The 16799-nt window shown below is 41.1% G+C and overlaps 3 protein-coding genes across 3 annotated transcripts; 1 reads left to right on the top strand and 2 right to left on the bottom strand.

The window, feature by feature from the left end:
• Positions 1–50: 50 nt before the first annotated feature.
• Positions 51–2438, bottom strand: LOC140358823 (zona pellucida sperm-binding protein 4-like). The gene is made up of 12 exons (XM_072443873.1): positions 2209–2438; positions 2002–2126; positions 1816–1936; positions 1612–1740; positions 1377–1549; positions 1254–1315; positions 1046–1176; positions 790–973; positions 584–728; positions 450–519; positions 246–380; positions 51–187 (listed from the first exon to the last, which is right to left on the bottom strand). The coding sequence occupies exons 1-12, from the start codon at positions 2393–2395 to the stop codon at positions 51–53; spliced, it is 1599 nt and encodes a 532-aa protein (XP_072299974.1). The 5' UTR covers positions 2396–2438.
• A 1815-nt stretch (positions 2439–4253) lies between these two features.
• On the top strand, positions 4254–9233 carry wbp2nl (WBP2 N-terminal like). Its single transcript, XM_072443707.1, has 8 exons — positions 4254–4374; positions 4792–4900; positions 4974–5112; positions 5454–5546; positions 7456–7641; positions 7742–7834; positions 8262–8338; positions 8415–9233. Exons 1-8 carry the CDS (start codon positions 4316–4318, stop codon positions 8463–8465), a joined length of 807 nt encoding a protein of 268 aa, XP_072299808.1. The 5' UTR covers positions 4254–4315; the 3' UTR covers positions 8466–9233.
• A 501-nt stretch (positions 9234–9734) lies between these two features.
• Positions 9735–16597, bottom strand: LOC140358697 (heme-binding protein 1-like). Its single transcript, XM_072443708.1, has 4 exons — positions 16466–16597; positions 12482–12620; positions 11238–11418; positions 9735–10221 (listed from the first exon to the last, which is right to left on the bottom strand). The coding sequence occupies exons 1-4, from the start codon at positions 16541–16543 to the stop codon at positions 10044–10046; spliced, it is 576 nt and encodes a 191-aa protein (XP_072299809.1). The 5' UTR covers positions 16544–16597; the 3' UTR covers positions 9735–10043.
• Positions 16598–16799: the final 202 nt, after the last annotated feature.

Genomic DNA, 16799 nt, shown 5'->3' on the forward strand with positions numbered 1-16799 from the left:
CAATATTTGCATTTAGAAAAATACAACATTTTATACACAAATGAGTCATTTTATTGAGATGCATTTCTTTGCACATCCACAGCTTGTGTCTTTTGGCATCCTCTAATGCACCTAAATGCCATAACCAGCACAATCAGAAGCAGAGCAGCTCCAACTCCATAGAGAATATAAATGGTCACCTGAAACACTGAAACAAAATCAAATTTCAACCATTGAATTTTGTGATTACATTAACAAATCCCTACTTTTCTTAGATTTCAGACAAGGGTTATTCTCCACATCAGTTTCATTCTGTCCTTCCAGCAGTGGTCCCACAGAAAGTAAATGGAGGTGGTCAGAAGTGTGTAAAGCTTCTCTTCTTTTTCGTTCATTCTCTGAAGCTGCAAGGAAAGTCTTTATAGTTTAAATATTTAGGCTAAAAATTGTCAAAATCAAATAATTGTACTCACACGTGATGGAGCAATATTGAGCACACTCCACATTTTTAGTACAAATTTCCACCCAACAATAGAAATACACCTAAAATGATGTGTGTGTTAAGGAATATGGAATAGTTTAGGGGAATGAAATCACATCTCCTTACTAGGTCTGTGCTATGATGGCCTGTGTGTGGGTCCAAAAACGCGAAAGTTTTCACATCAAACCTTCTGACTTGGGAGTGAAAAGCGATCTTTCCTTTACTGTCCACAGGAACTGAGCTTTGCAAGTCGTCCAGAGGGTTCGGGCAGCTGCAAAGAAAATCCTCAGTAGCTCATTTAAAATGTAATTTATATATTGCAAAAAACCTACCCATCATAAAGCAGGTTCCACACAGAGTGTTTAGTCTCTGGAAAGGCAAAGCAGTCTCGTACACGAAGGGAAAGCGTTGGGTCTGGTGATGGCTGGACAAATGAGATCTCTACATGAGCATTTTCACGCAATGGTAATGTCACAGGTAATTCATCTTCAGGAAAGAATGATGTAAAAGAGGCATCTAGATGTACAAGTGGGGTGGTTATGAAAATGGCAAGCAAAAGATTAGTCTATAAAAAAAATAAATGCCAACCTCTGGCTATTCTCATTTGAACTCCAATGCTTCCCAAAGCTACAGCAGGTGGTGGATTTGTCACCAAAAGTGAAGTATGCAAATCTGCTTTTTTCATCTCTGAAGGCTCATACTCACACGCAACCTCAAGACTTAACAAAAAAATGCATTCATTGTAAATTAATATAATGCAATGACTTGTATAATATTATAGAGATGGAGGAATAACCTAAATGAAGAATCCATGCCATCCTCTACTTCGGTTTCATAGATGACGTTGTCTCCATCTTTCTAAAGTGAAGGGTAATATCATCACCACCTACATTTTAAATATTCAACAAGAGAACATTACCTTCATCTTGGCCCCACACTCCATTAGTCCTATTTTAAACACTGCTGTGTCTGGGGTGGTAATTACTGGGACACACTGTGGATGATCCTTAATGTTGAGGTTGCTCTTAGAAAGGGAATGACCAATATCTGCTGCCGTGACAGAAAACACAAAGTGTCTGTCTAAAGAGCAGGCTAAAGGAAAAAGGAAAGAATTAATAATATGTACAAGTGGAAAAAATGAAAGTATGGCTTACAATTGAGTCTGTAGAAGCAAAAGCCATCACGATCATCATAACAACATTCACGTTTGTAGCAGTCCTCACTTGTGATTTGATGGTAACCACAATCTATCCTTAGGCCTTTTGGAGTTGTGCATTCTCGAGCTAAAAGATGATTGAACTACTGATCAAAACAATAGAAAAATGTTTAGTACCACGATTGCCCACCAAAGTACTCACCAGTTTGGGACAAAGTATTCCTATCACTATATCTCTTTATCAGAGGGCAACTGATATTCACTCTGTACCACCTTTCTTCTCCTTTTAGCTGGACATGCAAAGGAACGACCACTGTTTTGTCCTAGTAATAAAAAAATAAAAATCAGCTCTTTTTACTGATAAGTTCATGTTTAATGCCATTCTTACTTTGAACGTAGTGAAACAGCTGTCATATTTGCTCAGGAACACAAGACCACGGTTCTTGTCAGTGGTCAGTTTGACTCCACAGGACTCCTCATTCTCAGAAATGGGGACAAACACACCTGTAGGATCTGAGAGCACAATTCCACTGAACCATAACGATTCAACTATTTCTAATCTGAAAAAGGTCTTTGTGTGGTTTCTGGCACTCACCTTTAGCTGTCACATTCCTACTGACGTGGGACCCAAACACAGCTTTTATTCTCTGACTAGAACATGTCACCTTAGGTAAAGCTAGTCTTCTCCTCTCATACGTTTTACTCTTCTGAACTGAAAAACAATTGGCACAAAGCACAAAAACAAAAGTTACCAAACAAAGCTTCTTAGAAAAAGAAAGCATTTTTGGACATTGGACGTCATGAAGTTTCAAGTCAGACCAGTGAGATTCAGACTCAGAAGGCACGAGACAGGGTGGATCACGTGACTTTCTTTAATCAGGGTCAACTACGATCAGCTTGACCACTTCCCAATCCATGTGTTCTCTCCAGGATGTGTTCTCTCCAGGATGTGTTCTCTCCAGGATGTGTTCTCTCCAGGATGTGTTCTCTCCAGGATGTGTTCTCTCCAGGATGTGTTCTCTCCAGGATGTGTTCTCTCCAGGATGTGTTCTCTCCAGGATGTGTTCTCTCCAGGATGTGTTCTCTCCAGGATGTGTTCTCTCCAGGATGTGCTCTCCATGTGTTCTCTCCAGGATGTGTTCTCTCCAGGATGTGTTCTCTCCAGGATGTTCTCTCCAGGATGTGTTCTCTCCAGGATGTGTTCTCTCCAGGATGTGTTCTCTCCAGGATGTGTTCTCTCCAGGATGTTCTCTCCAGGATGTTCTCTCCAGGATGTGTTCTCTCCAGGATGTGTTCTCTCCATTTTTGTACTCTTTATGGTGGATGTTGTAAACTGTGCTGCTCAGACTCAAAGCAGAACTGAAAGGATCAGGATCATTGCTAAAGCTGCAGGGAGATTCCTTGGAACAAAGGAGCTTGATTGGGCAGATATAGAAAACAGGCTAAAGGCGCTAAATGGGAGTCGGAGTGATGGGGGTCTGCTTTTGGGGAGTCAGAGTGATCAGAGTGACGAGATGGGGGTGGGGGTGGTCTCCTGTCCTCGCTCAGTCTCGTAGACGCACGGCTACCAAGCAGCGACATCAGTGGAAATATTAAAGCCTATAGAATGAAGCCTAAAGAATAAAGCTGTACGGTGGAAGCACCGAACGTCAAAGAAGGAGAGGAAGATGAAGAAGAGTCTCCCTGGAATAAAGCCGGTCGGTCTCTGAAACAACAACAACTATTCTAGTCACAAAGACATATTATGACCTCATGGGCTTTGTAACACCAAAGCAATGGAAGGAGTTCTTTTACGGACTACGACAGAGTCTGAGGACTACGACAAAGTCTGAGGAATAAAGTCTGGCGGTAATGCAACACTTGGATGCCAACCGCCATAAAACAACAACAACAACATCCATGGGTTCTCTCTCACGTGCACTAGGCCCTTGAGAGCCCTCGTAGCTGGATGATCAACATGGATCAAACATTTTGATGTTATAGAAACCTGATATGTTGTGTCTGTGGCTCTCTGCTCTATAAAAAAAAAAGGTTAATAAAGTTTGGACACCCCTGGCCTACAATACACACCAAAAGTCGACTTTCAAATTCAATCAATGGTATGGTGATATAAAGAGATTAAAATAATGAAGGTGATAAGGCCATATCAATAACCAATAAAAAAATAAACAAAATAACAAGGATGGGTATGAGAACTTAATAGTGTATTAGAGCTTTGTTGGTTATTGTGCTCTTTCTCTCTCATTTTTCTTATCTTCTTTCTTTTTTATGACGGTAAATAGTGTAAAACACAAACTTTGCAGACGGTGGCGGTAAACATACCTTTTCAGTTGGCTTCATAATATTATATATCCATGTCTGGCTTCCAACCGCCATTAAAAGTAACACAACAACAACAACAACATCTCTTTGTGTTGTCACATGAGGTTTAGATTCAAAGTAATTATTTATGTCATAGAAAAATTAATGGAAACAAGGTTTGGGCTTTGAGAATTTTGCTTTTGGATATGATACTTGCCTAGATTCGTTTAAATCGTTCTGTTTTGCTTCAGACAGTGTGTTTAATGGATGTATTATATCCTGGTTTAATGAAGGTTCTAGACTCACGAGGTGTCAGCTGGTACAGTGACGTCACGCCGATGTGCCGGAGTTTCCAGTGTTTGGGTCGCGCTCGCTTTAGCAAAGCAACAGATGAGTTCAACATGGCTTTAAATCGTAATCACTCACAGAACGGAGGGGTTTTGATTAATAATGGTGAAAGGTGCGTTGGATACATTTTCTACGTTGTTTTCTGTATCATTGGATCATTAGATAATGACTTATGTGATCGTTTGTGTTTGTTTTCCTCTGCGTGTGTAGCTAGCGCTGGCGGCTTCGCTAGCTTGTTACGATGGTTTGATAACCCTGTTCTAGCTTAAACCATGAGTATCTTGGTGTATTAGCAAAAAGAAGCTTGGTACACGTATACATTAGCTACCCCTTAAAATAACGTCAAACGTTTAGTTTGTATATACTCGTTTTTTTTTCAGTAAAGCAGTAACGTAAGGCTATAGAGCTTAGTTAAAAGGCAAAACAGGAAGTTACTGTGTTGACATGTTCCCTCATCCTATTTATCAACGTTTCTTAACTCTTCTGAAACACAAACACTGAAATAAGTCCCAGTGATTGTTTTTCACAGCGTTGTCCGGGAATGTAAGAATGTGGAGCTGTGGCTGAATGACGTCAAAACCAAGGCAGATCTGTTAAAGGGCTCCAAAAAGGGCAATGTGTACCTCACTCCATACAGGGTATGACAACACATTGTGCAAAGAAAGAACCATTATATCTCTCATTCACTCTTTATGTTTATTTTCTGTTTAGTTGGTATTTGTATCCACTAATGCAAAGGACCATGTGGTCTCGGCTATGTTCCCTTATCATCTGATGAAGGGCTGCAGCATCGAACAGCCAGTCTTTGGAGCTAATTACATTAAAGGGAATGTGTTGGCTGAATATGGAGGTAAGTGAATACATTCAGTCACCTCCATCCTCTGTTGCATTTGTACTTGGGCTGCTCAGTTACTGATGAATCGTAATCACAAATTTGGGTCACCATTTAAATCACCATTATTTGAGAGAGCTATTTGTGTTCTGTGAGAAGTGAACCTGTAGAAGGGGAATATACATATATTAGTCATGTTTCTTTCTCTCTCCATGAGAGCTTTCTTTCTCTCATATTATATGTCAATGTCAATTTAGGTGGATTTTTATTCACCCAAAAAATCAATACATCAATTTATGATTTATCATACGATGACTCTTGCACTATGGATTTATCAACCACATCATCTCATCCTCCAGGTGGCTGGGAGGGCACGGCTCAATTCAAAATGACTTTTATGTCCGGCGGAGCCATCGATTTTGGACAATATCTTTTTAAATTAGCCACAAATGGTAAGTTTCTCAATATTTATATTATACAACTTAAAGCTACTAAGATATAATATTTGTTTTTTTTACACAATTTGTGCAAGTCTCCATTTTGCAATTTATACTCTGTTTTCACTCTTATTATCATCATTAGGCCCGAGCGCCACAAGCTGGCGAGAGGCCTATTAATCTCGTAAGGCCGTGCGAAGCACGGCTGCGAAAGTGCGCACGTAGTGCGCACAAAATCGAGCGCGAAGCGCTCGCCCACTTCCAAACACTCACTAACGCACTCCTCCACTCATGCACGCCCCGTGCATACTAATTAGTTGTAGGAAAATGGAACATTACCGTTGTAAACGGGCGAAGCCTGTGCAAAAGTTCGCACTAAACGAGCACTTTATATTGGGATGACGACCGCGAAGCGGTCGTCATCCCCATATAAAGCACTCATTTGCGCTAAGTAGCTCACGAATACGTTCCCCATCTCTTGCATGTTCCGTGCATATAAGCATGTAATGCAAAAATTGAACATTATTACTGTATAGAGGGCCAAAAACACAAAGTGGGCGGAGCCCACTCAAAATTATCGAAAGTACCCGTCAGTGACCAGGGACCCACACCATGAGGTAGGAAAGCGCGAGCGCTTTCCGAAAATGTATAGTTTATGATATTTGAAAAATGGGAAACATTGTTTTCGCATCGGAATATTATTCTTTCTTTCTTTCTTTCTTCTTCTCGGGACCAACCCCCCTATTTTTCACCCAGTGAACATTGACGAAAAGTCACAAAAATTTGCACGCCTCTAAAAATCGTGCCTCTCTACATTCTGGCTATTTCCCTTTTCTAAAATTAAAAAAATTGGCGCGTCAGCGCCCCCAAATGTACCAAAAATGCATTGAGAGATGGGAAATGACCCAAAAAAAATCTGATCGTAGAATCATGAAATTTGGCGCAGAGGTAGATGGTGACAAGAGAAGTAAAAAATATTATTACGGCAACGCCGTCCGCCCAACCAAATGTCGGCCATATTGCTTCAAAAATGGCTAAACATGACTTCGGAGTTTTTCCAAACGTCGTACTTTTACGAACTCCTCCCAGGGCGTTGGCCCTAAAAAGCTGAAATTTGGTGAAAATGCTACTGAGGAGTGGGACATCAAAAGTTATCCAAATGACATTGATACCTCTCACGGTCTCTGTGCGGCGAAGCCGCAAACTGTAGCTAGAATTTCAGAAATCTCCCATATTTAAAATTTCTGCCGTTTGCGCAGATAAAGTCCGAATTGCGTCAAATTAGAATCAGTTGTTAAACTCTTTGCCCTAAACCTACTTGAAGTGAAATAAATTCATTTGGCGCCACAGCGCCCCCTACAGATTTTATATGGAGGTTAAATGTTTAGTTTTGCGAAATTATATGAAATTTGACACACAACTCAATTTTAGCATCCCCATCAAAAAAGTCAATGACTCATGTCATAATTGTTATGGCGTTGCCGTAACGATGACCGAAACCTTTCATGTTATTCCAATGGGGAAATCGCCAGAACATGTTTACACTTTAGACTTTCACAAACTCCTCCCCCTCAGGGCGTCAGCCCTATTACCCTGAAATTTGGTGAGACTCATCTTCAAGACCATCAAAAGTTATCCACATTTTCATTCAAAGAGTCACGGTGTCTGTGCGGCAAAGCCGCACATTTTGCCAAGAATTCAAAATAAAATTGCTTTTTGTTGGTAAAACAAAGGGGAGAAGATATGACAGCTTCACAGATTCAGCAGTAGGCGTAATAAAAGGACAATTGGGGCGCGTTAGCGCCCCCTCCTCTTGCGGCGTGGCGGCGGTGTGGCGGCGGCGTGGCGAGGGCCGATCATTGCCGCTTGCGGCTATATTTATTATTATTATTAATAATGTATTTATTTTTAATACTATTTCTAGCCTCTCGTGCACCTCCAGCTCAAAATGGGGGCGCTGCATATGGTTATCTCTGTCCAGAGAGGATTTGCCCACCCTCACCAGCTCCGGCCTACCCATACCCAGGTCCTCCTCAGCCCAACGGTTACTATCAGGCACCACCACCTGTCGCTGGCAACATGGGGTATCCCTATCCTCCACCTGCTCCAGGTAGACATTACTTTGGCATTTCACAGTGCATGTAGGTGTGAGCATTTTATGATCACTAACTTGTTTATGGTGTCCTGATTGTCCTTGATGTTTGTACCAGGAATGTTCCCATCTGGTTATGACTACATGGCACCACCACCATATCCTGGCCCACCACCCAACTGGACAGCACCACCAACTGCATCTGCTCCAGGTTTGTATCATTTTGGTTTTGATCTTGCATGTCTCACATCCATAAGATTGTATTTTTCTGCAGACACACACACTTGCTGTGGTATTGTTTCATTAATCTCCTGAGATGTCAAAAGATGTATTTACTTCCAGTGTTGCATGCTTTTTTCAATTATCTATGGGGTTCAGATCTGTGGTAAATTAGTTTATTTTCCATGACCACGGGATTTGTCTTTCAACATGGTTGTTTCAGAAATGAGTCTCCACTCACTGTATTAGTTTCTGGATGTGCTATTGTGGAACTCATTTTGATGTATCTTTTGAAATTGCATAATAGAAGGTTTTCCCGGGCTGTGCCAATACATTTTATGTTTCATTGTACAACAAATGCTACCAACTGAACAATGACATTTTCTTTTAAAATAAGTGATTTTAAACATTCTTCACAGGCAATTCCAAGGCAGCTGAAGCAGCAGCCAGTGCATATTACGATCCCAGCAATCCCCACACTGTCTACATGCCCATGGTAAGTCATCTTAAATGTGATGTTGCTCATCAAAGCAGTAAATATGGCCTTTGTTAATTTAAGAATATTTTTACAGGAGCGACCACCACCATATGCACCGAACATTCCTGAAAAGAAAAACAACTAAAGGGCTGACAAGACTTGGCCTTTCTGCTCCAATATAAAATTTAACATGGCATGATTCATGTGTCACAACACTAAACGTTATTAAGGATCGCAATATCATACATTTGGACTGAGTGTATAAGTATAATTTTTTTTATCTTGATAATATTCAGTGTTGTGGTTGAAACTGGATATTTGGGGGATAAACAGAACTTTTTATATTATTAAGTATAAGTTTTTGTAGGAGTTAACAATTGTAGACTAATCAATATTATATATTTTATCATTACAATGACAGCGTTTTGATTAGATTGTGTCATAAATTGTGTGGTGACGAATGTGATTAATATGTAAGTACAGTTTTTCAGTATTCTTTAGATTTGATAAGATTTAGAAATTAAATGAAGGAAAAGGGGTTATAACTGACAAAATGTGCAAGACGGTGATAAAACACAGCTTGACCCAAAACAAGTTCAATCTTTTGTAGTGTTGAGGTTTGCTCCCCAACCTGAAACAGAACCCCTCTCTTTGTGTAAGTACACTAGTGTGGGATTACAAGGCCATGTTAGTCTCATTAATGTCTCATTACAGTGAGGAGTGGCACCACTGAACTGTGTAAGTGGATTTCTACTCTACCTTTACTCCACAACTTGTTGAAAGCTCTAAAACTGCTGACTTATTCTGAGTCAGTACATTATACTCAATAATTAAGTTTTAGTTTTTTTCCTTTTTGCTTGACTTTCTCCTAATTCTGATTTGTTAAAGCAAATAAACTAACTCAACAATTATACATTGAATGGACTTTATTCTATTATGTTGGCTTTATTAAACAGTGTACAAACATAGTCTGTGTTTAAGTGCTATTTAATTAAGGTACAGGCTTCGATATAACCAACCTTAGCTTTATGTCTGATACTGATTTAAGAGATAGCGGTCAAAAATTATTATCATTATTATCATTAGTTAGACAGGGCTCCATAATTGATCCCTCATTTTACATTTAAATGCCCTTTTAAGTTATTGAAGTAATATTTCCCTGAAGTACAACACATAAACCACAAATATATTTATCATGTTATGAAATCTGAACAGAATCACACTGACTTTTGCATAACATCATTACCATTATTCCAAGATAACTTAAAACAGCGTCATCATGCATTTAACAAAGAAACACACAAAGGCTACACAAATTATTTAGCCAAAAAAAGTATATCACAGTTTAATAAAACACTGTCCAAATCCATTTGTTAATAAACACGTCTTACATTTTATGGCTCACCCCCTTATATTTATTATTTATTATAAATTATATTTGCTGTGCTCTACTCTGGAAAAGTAAGTATGCTTTTCCAGCTATTTCTCTGCAATCATTTCATTGCAGTTGTCCCACTTTGTAAACTTAACATCATGTGCAAAAACCTTTTATAAACATACTGAAATATAGACTTATAAAGATAAGATTGAAGAGAAAAGGTCTCATAGATCACATGGATCATTGTTCTGCAAATAGGAAAATCAGAGAAGCTGCCTACATACAGTAGATTCACTGCAGCTGGTGTGAGCATCAGCAAGAGCATTGAGGATCTGATCCGAGTCCTTACGGCTCCTCCTGTAGAAACCAGACCTCATTGCGGCGTCCATAAGGTTTTAGTGGTGGGTCAAAGCTGCAGCAGAAGTACTGCTTCCGTTGGAACGGTGCTGTCTCACCCAAAGTACGTGTCAAACGCAAGGCCTCGGCCCGGTACTCAGTCTCTCCAGCAAAGCCTCCAAACTGTCTGTCAAGACATGGAAAATAAATGGTTAAGAATGTCCAATTTACTGAGCAACTGAATAATAGACAAACAAATACATAAATACAATGGTATTTATGTATTTATTTATTTGTTTGTCTATGGGAGTTTTTGTTTGTTTATAGGAGATCTTCTACTGAAAGTGTTTTTCGGACTTCCTATAAGTGATCTGTTCTTCTGTATCTACCTCTGTATCTACCTGCGTTGCACCAATGAAATTTCCCCATGTGGGACAATAAAGGAATATCTTATCTTATCTTATCTTAATCTCACTTTGGGTGTATGAATGAGAGTCAATGCAGGACAATCCAGCATGTTTAACATGCACTGTCCCAACCAAATAAAGAAAATGATAATAATAGTTAGGTACACAAGGTATTTGGTACATTGAATAAATTAATTGTATGGCATGAATAATATGCAACATTTAGAAAAATAGAGACTTTAATAGTCTTGTTTTGTTTTAGGAACGCTGTCATGGTTTTTGTGCTGTGCCTGATGTTGTGCTGGGACACGGTTAATTGCACTTAAAAGTTTGAAGGTGACAACTTCAGCAAGCGAATGTGTCATGTTCCTAATGTGTCATGTTCCTGAGCCCATTTAATCCAATGTGTAACACAATGTGTAAACAATGAGGTCACAGGTCTGTGGCTTTCACAAGCACAACCTGCCATTTAATACAGCCTAGTGCAATGTTGAATTTATTTTGCATTTTTGTATGTGATTTTTGCTCATGTAGTGTGTGCTAATAATATGCATATTGTTAAGAAAAAAACATCTTAAGATGGTTAAAAGTAATGTCAATATGTTAAAAATAATGTCTATTTTGAATTATTTTAAGTAAGAAGAGGGATACTGGATTGGAAAGCCATTTTAAAGGTTTTATTTATACTTGTTTGTTCAGATCTGTGCTCAAATGTTCCGTTGGCAGGTGGACAGGGGTTTATGTTTCTCACTGAGAGGCCTCGCACATTTGTACCTGAGCCCTGACAAAAACCTACAGAGCATAGACGGTCATTCCCGGTCGCTCCTCGATGCGAATGGAGGTGTCTGTGGGAGGGGGCGGGGCCTGCTGATAGGACGTGGGGATGCGGAGGCCGGCCACCAAACGCCGGGACAAAACGCCATCGTTCCGCGGGTACACGGTGATAATGATGGGAGTGGCTGTGCCCATGGCCTCACCTACAGAGGGAAAATATTGAGAAAAAATAATAATAACAAAAAAATAACATAACAGTTATGTTATCCATCCATGACTTTACTGGTCAGAATGTGCAGGTCAGTGGAAAGACTCTGTACTGGTCATATACAGGCCATATTCACTTCCTGCACTATTTCTGACCATCTGTACATTTTTGTGTAAATGTCTGTGTACATACTGAGACCATGTTTATTTTCACTTCATTTTTTTTAGTTAATTCTTAATTAATGCATGCCTTATTTGATTTTATAGATGTTGTTATTATTATTATTTTATTATTCATCGTTTTATGATGCACTTTAACGGCAAAACAAGTTCATATATTTGCAAACTTTGTTCAATGACAAGGGCAATTCACTATTTTCTGATTCTGACTCTTGTACACAATAATTAGTTTGGTTGTATGAAAGGACTTTATAGGTACAGTACTTACAAATAAGTTATAACATTAATTAGACAATGCGACATTGATCACTACAACTTTTTGATAATTTCCTCAATAAAAGTATTTAAATCAATGGAAAGAAATCTGATATATATATATATATATATATATATATATATATATATATATATATATATATATATATATATATTTTAACACAATGTCAAAGTGAACACCGTTGCCAAGTAGACCATCATTATTATGTGTTTTTATCTGACTGAGATTTATAAAGCACTGTGAATAAACATACATAACACCCCACTTGACTTTAAATGTATCTGTGGCATAAAACGAATGCACTGGAAACAATAAACGAATATCTTTGGAATGTACTTTGGCAGCAGGGAAAAAAGCACAAAGAAATGGAACAACTGGGCTCGAATAACAATGGACAAAATTGCGTTTAATTTGAATATCGGGACAGATATGCCTTATCTGGGTGATTTAGCTCCACTTCTGCTCTGTTGTTCCCTCTCTGTGTCATGTTTTATCTCTTTGTTTTTCTTTTTCATAGTATAAGTAGAGTAAAATAACATGACCGTAATATAACATTTACTTCTGAATTCATCTCATTTTACGGCGTGAGGACATGAACGTACCTGGCTCATTGCTTCCCCCGATGTACATGAGCAGCTTCCTCACCAGCTCCCCGCTCACCTGGTCAAAGGTCCGGCCCTCGGAGGACACCACCGCATATTTGGAGGCATCGTATCGTCTCGTCTCAAAGCTTACACCGTCCTTGGACACAAAATGGAGTGGTTATAAAGTGCTTGTAAGTAAAGCACGCACGTTTGATTGGTTTTATTTCCCGAAGACACGAGATGAACAGAGTCATACATGATTCATCTCTGACACACGGCCGTTGACAGCTTCAGGGGAGGGACTCAGTGCTGGAGTTGTGTGGGCGAGGGACATATGAAATGCAAAATAACTTGCGCCCTCCACTACATTGATTCACATCGTCTTCATTTTCAGTGTTCAGTCAACCTAAAGGGAATAATGGGTTAATGTCTTGCATAACAGAGACACACAACTGGCCCCCGCTCGCGTGTGCGCGACGTTAACGTGACGCAACACTTGAACACGTGAAACAGGGTGAATGCAGCGTGGCCACTCGACTGTGATGTTTAATAACAACATGGAATATCTGCATTCAGGGCAGATGTAATATTCCACCGCTGCTTTCATGTTTGAATTGTAAACTGGCAAAACACATTTGTTCAGTGTTCAACTATTATCAATATTATTTAATTCAGCTTTAGCTCATTTCTACTTTCTAACCCACAAATAAACGTCCATGTTCCAACAAGTATTTGATTTATTTATTTATTTAAGGACATAGCGTTTACATTGGATGAACCAGATGCAATGTTTTAAGTGTTATAGCAGAATATGCTCATTTTCAACACCTGTCCATTATAAGTAAAGTCCAATATAACAGTCTTAAAATAAAAATATACAATTTTGTAACGATAACAATATAAGACGACACTTGTCATTAATCGGTCCAAAATTGAGCCAATTTGAGTTCTGATGTGGCGTTTTCGTCCTTGTTTAGTTCTGATCCAGCCCAGGGTTTGTTCGGGTTAAATGCTGGTTTAGCCCCAATTTTGATCTGGCGTAGTAAATGCAGTAAATGCAAAAGATCTTAACTATTCTTCACCGTGTTCTAAGTTTCCATTCCATTCTATCTCCTGAGTTGTTCAGAAGGACGATTAGTAGCGCTGTTGACAAAAGCAGCTAACTTCACTTTCATGGTAATTACACAGCCGGTTGTCAGTGGGACCACTATTAGCATTGTGAATTGTGAGTCTGACTCTGGTTAAGCAGTACAATTACCGTGTCAGTCATGTGTAGTCTGCGCTTGTGTATGTGTATGTGTGTGTGTGTGTGTGTGTGTGTTTGTGTGTTTGTGTGTTTGTGTTTGTGTTTACCAGCTCATACAGTGATAGTAATAATTCTGGACTCAAAGGGTATTATCAGCACATCAAGGACTTTCCATGCCGCCCTCTTGAAGTGTCTTTTTCCTCAAAGAGCTGAATTGAACAGTTATAACTCCATTGTTAGGCTGTGATTGTGCCTGGGATGTGTGTGAGCTCTGCCAGACACTTCTTGTATTCAGTGTCAGGTTTAATTAAGAGTGTTGGGTGACAGCATCAGGCGGGTGCTTCACAGATCAGGTGACGAGCTCTAATTTCAATACCTGCAGTTTAGACAAGTCAAGTCTACAGATTTACATTTTGGCCTTTGTGGCTTTTCATTGACTTGAGGCTCGAGTGCACAGTCCAAGGAAGAATGTGTTGGAGATTCATGTTGCAGGCTCCTTTTGAGGGCCCCACCAATGCTTTATTTGTCTTCATCTGTATATTTTCAATGAGCTGATGTTAGTTTTCTGAGGGCGCAGCCTTTAAGTCGTGTCATGAGAGGATTGTATTTGCAGTGCAGAGCCAAAGTGCTTATCTGTTGTTTTGGGTCCAAGTACTAATGAGTCATTTAAGTCATTTGACTCCCTGCGTGTCTAGTCAGTTTGATTAGACTCTTTGTCTCCCAGTTTGACCTATTTAGAACAGACCAATCTCCGAATGATATAAAATCTTTGTTAAAAAACCTTTTTGTCTACACAGGCTATTAACACAGATGAGCAGAACATGTTTAAAGTGTTATTTGACCTTGTTTTTACATGTCTTGTATGTTTTATTGTATTGTATTTTACCTTTGCACAACACATTGTGGTGTTTTTAAATGTGTTTAATACATATTTATCATTATAAATTTCATATACATTATTTAGTTTTCAAAAGGCTTTAAGTCAATGGCAGTGGAGAATGGACACAGTGGAGAATGGACACAGAAAAAGCCTGGGGCCTTGTACTTAGCTGGAATACTGCATGAACATACTATGGCCTGAGCTGATGATGATATTTAAAATGGACAGCAGAGAGTGGGCGGGGTGGGCAGAGCCCCCCATCTCCTTCAGGTGCTTCTCACAGCGGTCAGTCCTTCAGGTGCTTCCTCACAGCGGTCAGTGCTTCCTCACAGCGGTCAGTCCTTCAGGTGCTTCCTCACAGCGGTCAGTGCTTCCTCACAGCGGTCAGTCCTTCAGGTGCTTCCTCACAGCGGTCAGTGCTTCTCACAGCGGTCAGTCCTTCAGGTGCTTCCTCACAGCGGTCAGTGCTTCTCACAGCGGTCAGTCCTTCAGGTGCTTCCTCACAGCGGTCAGTGCTTCTCACAGCGGTCAGTCCTTCAGGTGCTTCCTCACAGCGGTCAGTGCTTCTCACAGCGGTCAGTCCTTCAGGTGCTTCCTCACAGCGGTCAGTGCTTCCTCACAGCGGTCAGTCCTTCAGGTGCTTCCTCACAGCGGTCAGTGCTTCCTCACAGCGGTCAGTCCTTCAGGTGCTTCCTCACAGCGGTCAGTGCTTCCTCACAGCGGTCAGTCCTTCAGGTGCTTCCTCACAGCGGTCAGTGCTTCTCACAGCGGTCAGTCCTTCAGGTGCTTCCTCACAGCGGTCAGTGCTTCTCACAGCGGTCAGTCCTTCAGGTGCTTCCTCACAGCGGTCAGTGCTTCTCACAGCGGTCAGTCCTTCAGGTGCTTCCTCACAGCGGTCAGTGCTTCTCACAGCGGTCAGTCCTTCAGGTGCTTCCTCACAGCGGTCAGTGCTTCTCACAGCGGTCAGTCCTTCAGGTGCTTCCTCACAGCGGTCAGTGCTTCTCACAGCGGTCAGTCCTTCAGGTGCTTCCTCACAGCGGTCAGTGCTTCTCACAGCGGTCAGTCCTTCAGGTGCTTCCTCACAGCGGTCAGTGCTTCCTCACAGCGGTCAGTCCTTCAGGTGCTTCCTCACAGCGGTCAGTGCTTCTCACAGCGGTCAGTCCTTCAGGTGCTTCCTCACAGCGGTCAGTCCTTCAGGTGCTTCCTCACAGCGGTCAGTGCTTCTCACAGCGGTCAGTCCTTCAGGTGCTTCCTCACAGCGGTCAGTGCTTCTCACAGCGGTCAGTCCTTCAGGTGCTTCCTCACAGCGGTCAGTGCTTCTCACAGCGGTCAGTCCTTCAGGTGCTTCCTCACAGCGGTCAGTGCTTCCTCACAGCGGTCAGTCCTTCAGGTGCTTCCTCACAGCGGTCAGTGCTTCTCACAGCGGTCAGTCCTTCAGGTGCTTCCTCACAGCGGTCAGTGCTTCTCACAGCGGTCAGTCCTTCAGGTGCTTCCTCACAGCGGTCAGTGCTTCCTCACAGCGGTCAGTGCTTCAGGCTTTAGTGTGTCGGGGTTAACCACAAAGGCGTCTCACACACACGCTCCGTGCCGGGGTCAGTGCGCACTGACCTCTGCCTCAGTGGAAACAATGACTTCTGACCTTGTTGGTTTCATGCACAGGTGATTTAAGGCTAAGGGCACGTCTGACCAGCATGAACTTTTACGCAACGGTGTAACGAGCACGCGGATATGGCAAAATGCACATGGAAACAACAGAAAGCACATTACGTATTTAGAGAAGCGTAAAATATTAATGTCAAAGTGAAACCGCACTATTGTACAGTGTGATTACAGTGCGTAATGTTCCTTTACACTGACATGTTACAGGTTTCCTTACCTTGGTCTCGCTGCTCAACAGTTTATATTCCGTCTCCTCTGTGACTCCGAAGAGCGTGTTCTTGATCATGCCGAACATTCTGCGGCTCAGTCCCGCTCCTCTCACCGAAACAGAGGCGGCTTTTCCCGTCTTTGCCTTTCTTTGGTTTACGCTTCAGCTCAGAGTCTGAACCTTCTAATGAATCACAAATGGCTGAGTTTAAATGAGACACGCGTCACTTAAATGTCCAGTTTCCTCCGAGTGAAGTGAGCGGTCCTGGCTCCTCTTCTCTGCCGCTCCAGATGCTGATGTCTCCGCCCACTCTCCTTGGTCCGACCCGCCTCGCGCGGAGCAT

Source organism: Eucyclogobius newberryi, unplaced genomic scaffold (genome assembly GCF_026437365.1).
Source record: "Eucyclogobius newberryi isolate DKJ021-1_F unplaced genomic scaffold, fEucNew1.0.hap1 SCAF_13, whole genome shotgun sequence".
NCBI lineage: Eukaryota > Metazoa > Chordata > Actinopteri > Gobiiformes > Gobiidae > Eucyclogobius > Eucyclogobius newberryi.

Bases quoted from the DNA above. Each gene is read 5' to 3' on its own strand.
- LOC140358823 (XM_072443873.1), bottom strand. From the start codon at position 2,395: ATGCTTTCTTTTTCTAAGAAGCTTTGTTTGGTAACTTTTGTTTTTGTG. The intron at 729-789 runs GTAGGTTTTTTG...TTTTCTTTGCAG, and splicing joins TGGAACCTGCTTTATGATGG to CTGCCCGAACCCTCTGGACG. The intron at 520-583 runs GTAAGGAGATGT...ACATCATTTTAG, and splicing joins GCCATCATAGCACAGACCTA to GTGTATTTCTATTGTTGGGT.
- wbp2nl (XM_072443707.1), top strand. From the start codon at position 4,316: ATGGCTTTAAATCGTAATCACTCACAGAACGGAGGGGTTTTGATTAAT. The intron at 5,547-7,455 runs GTAAGTTTCTCA...TACTATTTCTAG, and splicing joins TTTTAAATTAGCCACAAATG to CCTCTCGTGCACCTCCAGCT. The intron at 7,835-8,261 runs GTTTGTATCATT...CATTCTTCACAG, and splicing joins ACCAACTGCATCTGCTCCAG to GCAATTCCAAGGCAGCTGAA.
- LOC140358697 (XM_072443708.1), bottom strand. From the start codon at position 16,543: ATGTTCGGCATGATCAAGAACACGCTCTTCGGAGTCACAGAGGAGACG. The intron at 12,621-16,465 runs GTAAGGAAACCT...TTTGTGTCCAAG, and splicing joins TGTTGAGCAGCGAGACCAAG to GACGGTGTAAGCTTTGAGAC. The intron at 11,419-12,481 runs GTACGTTCATGT...TTCCCTCTGTAG, and splicing joins CGGGGGAAGCAATGAGCCAG to GTGAGGCCATGGGCACAGCC.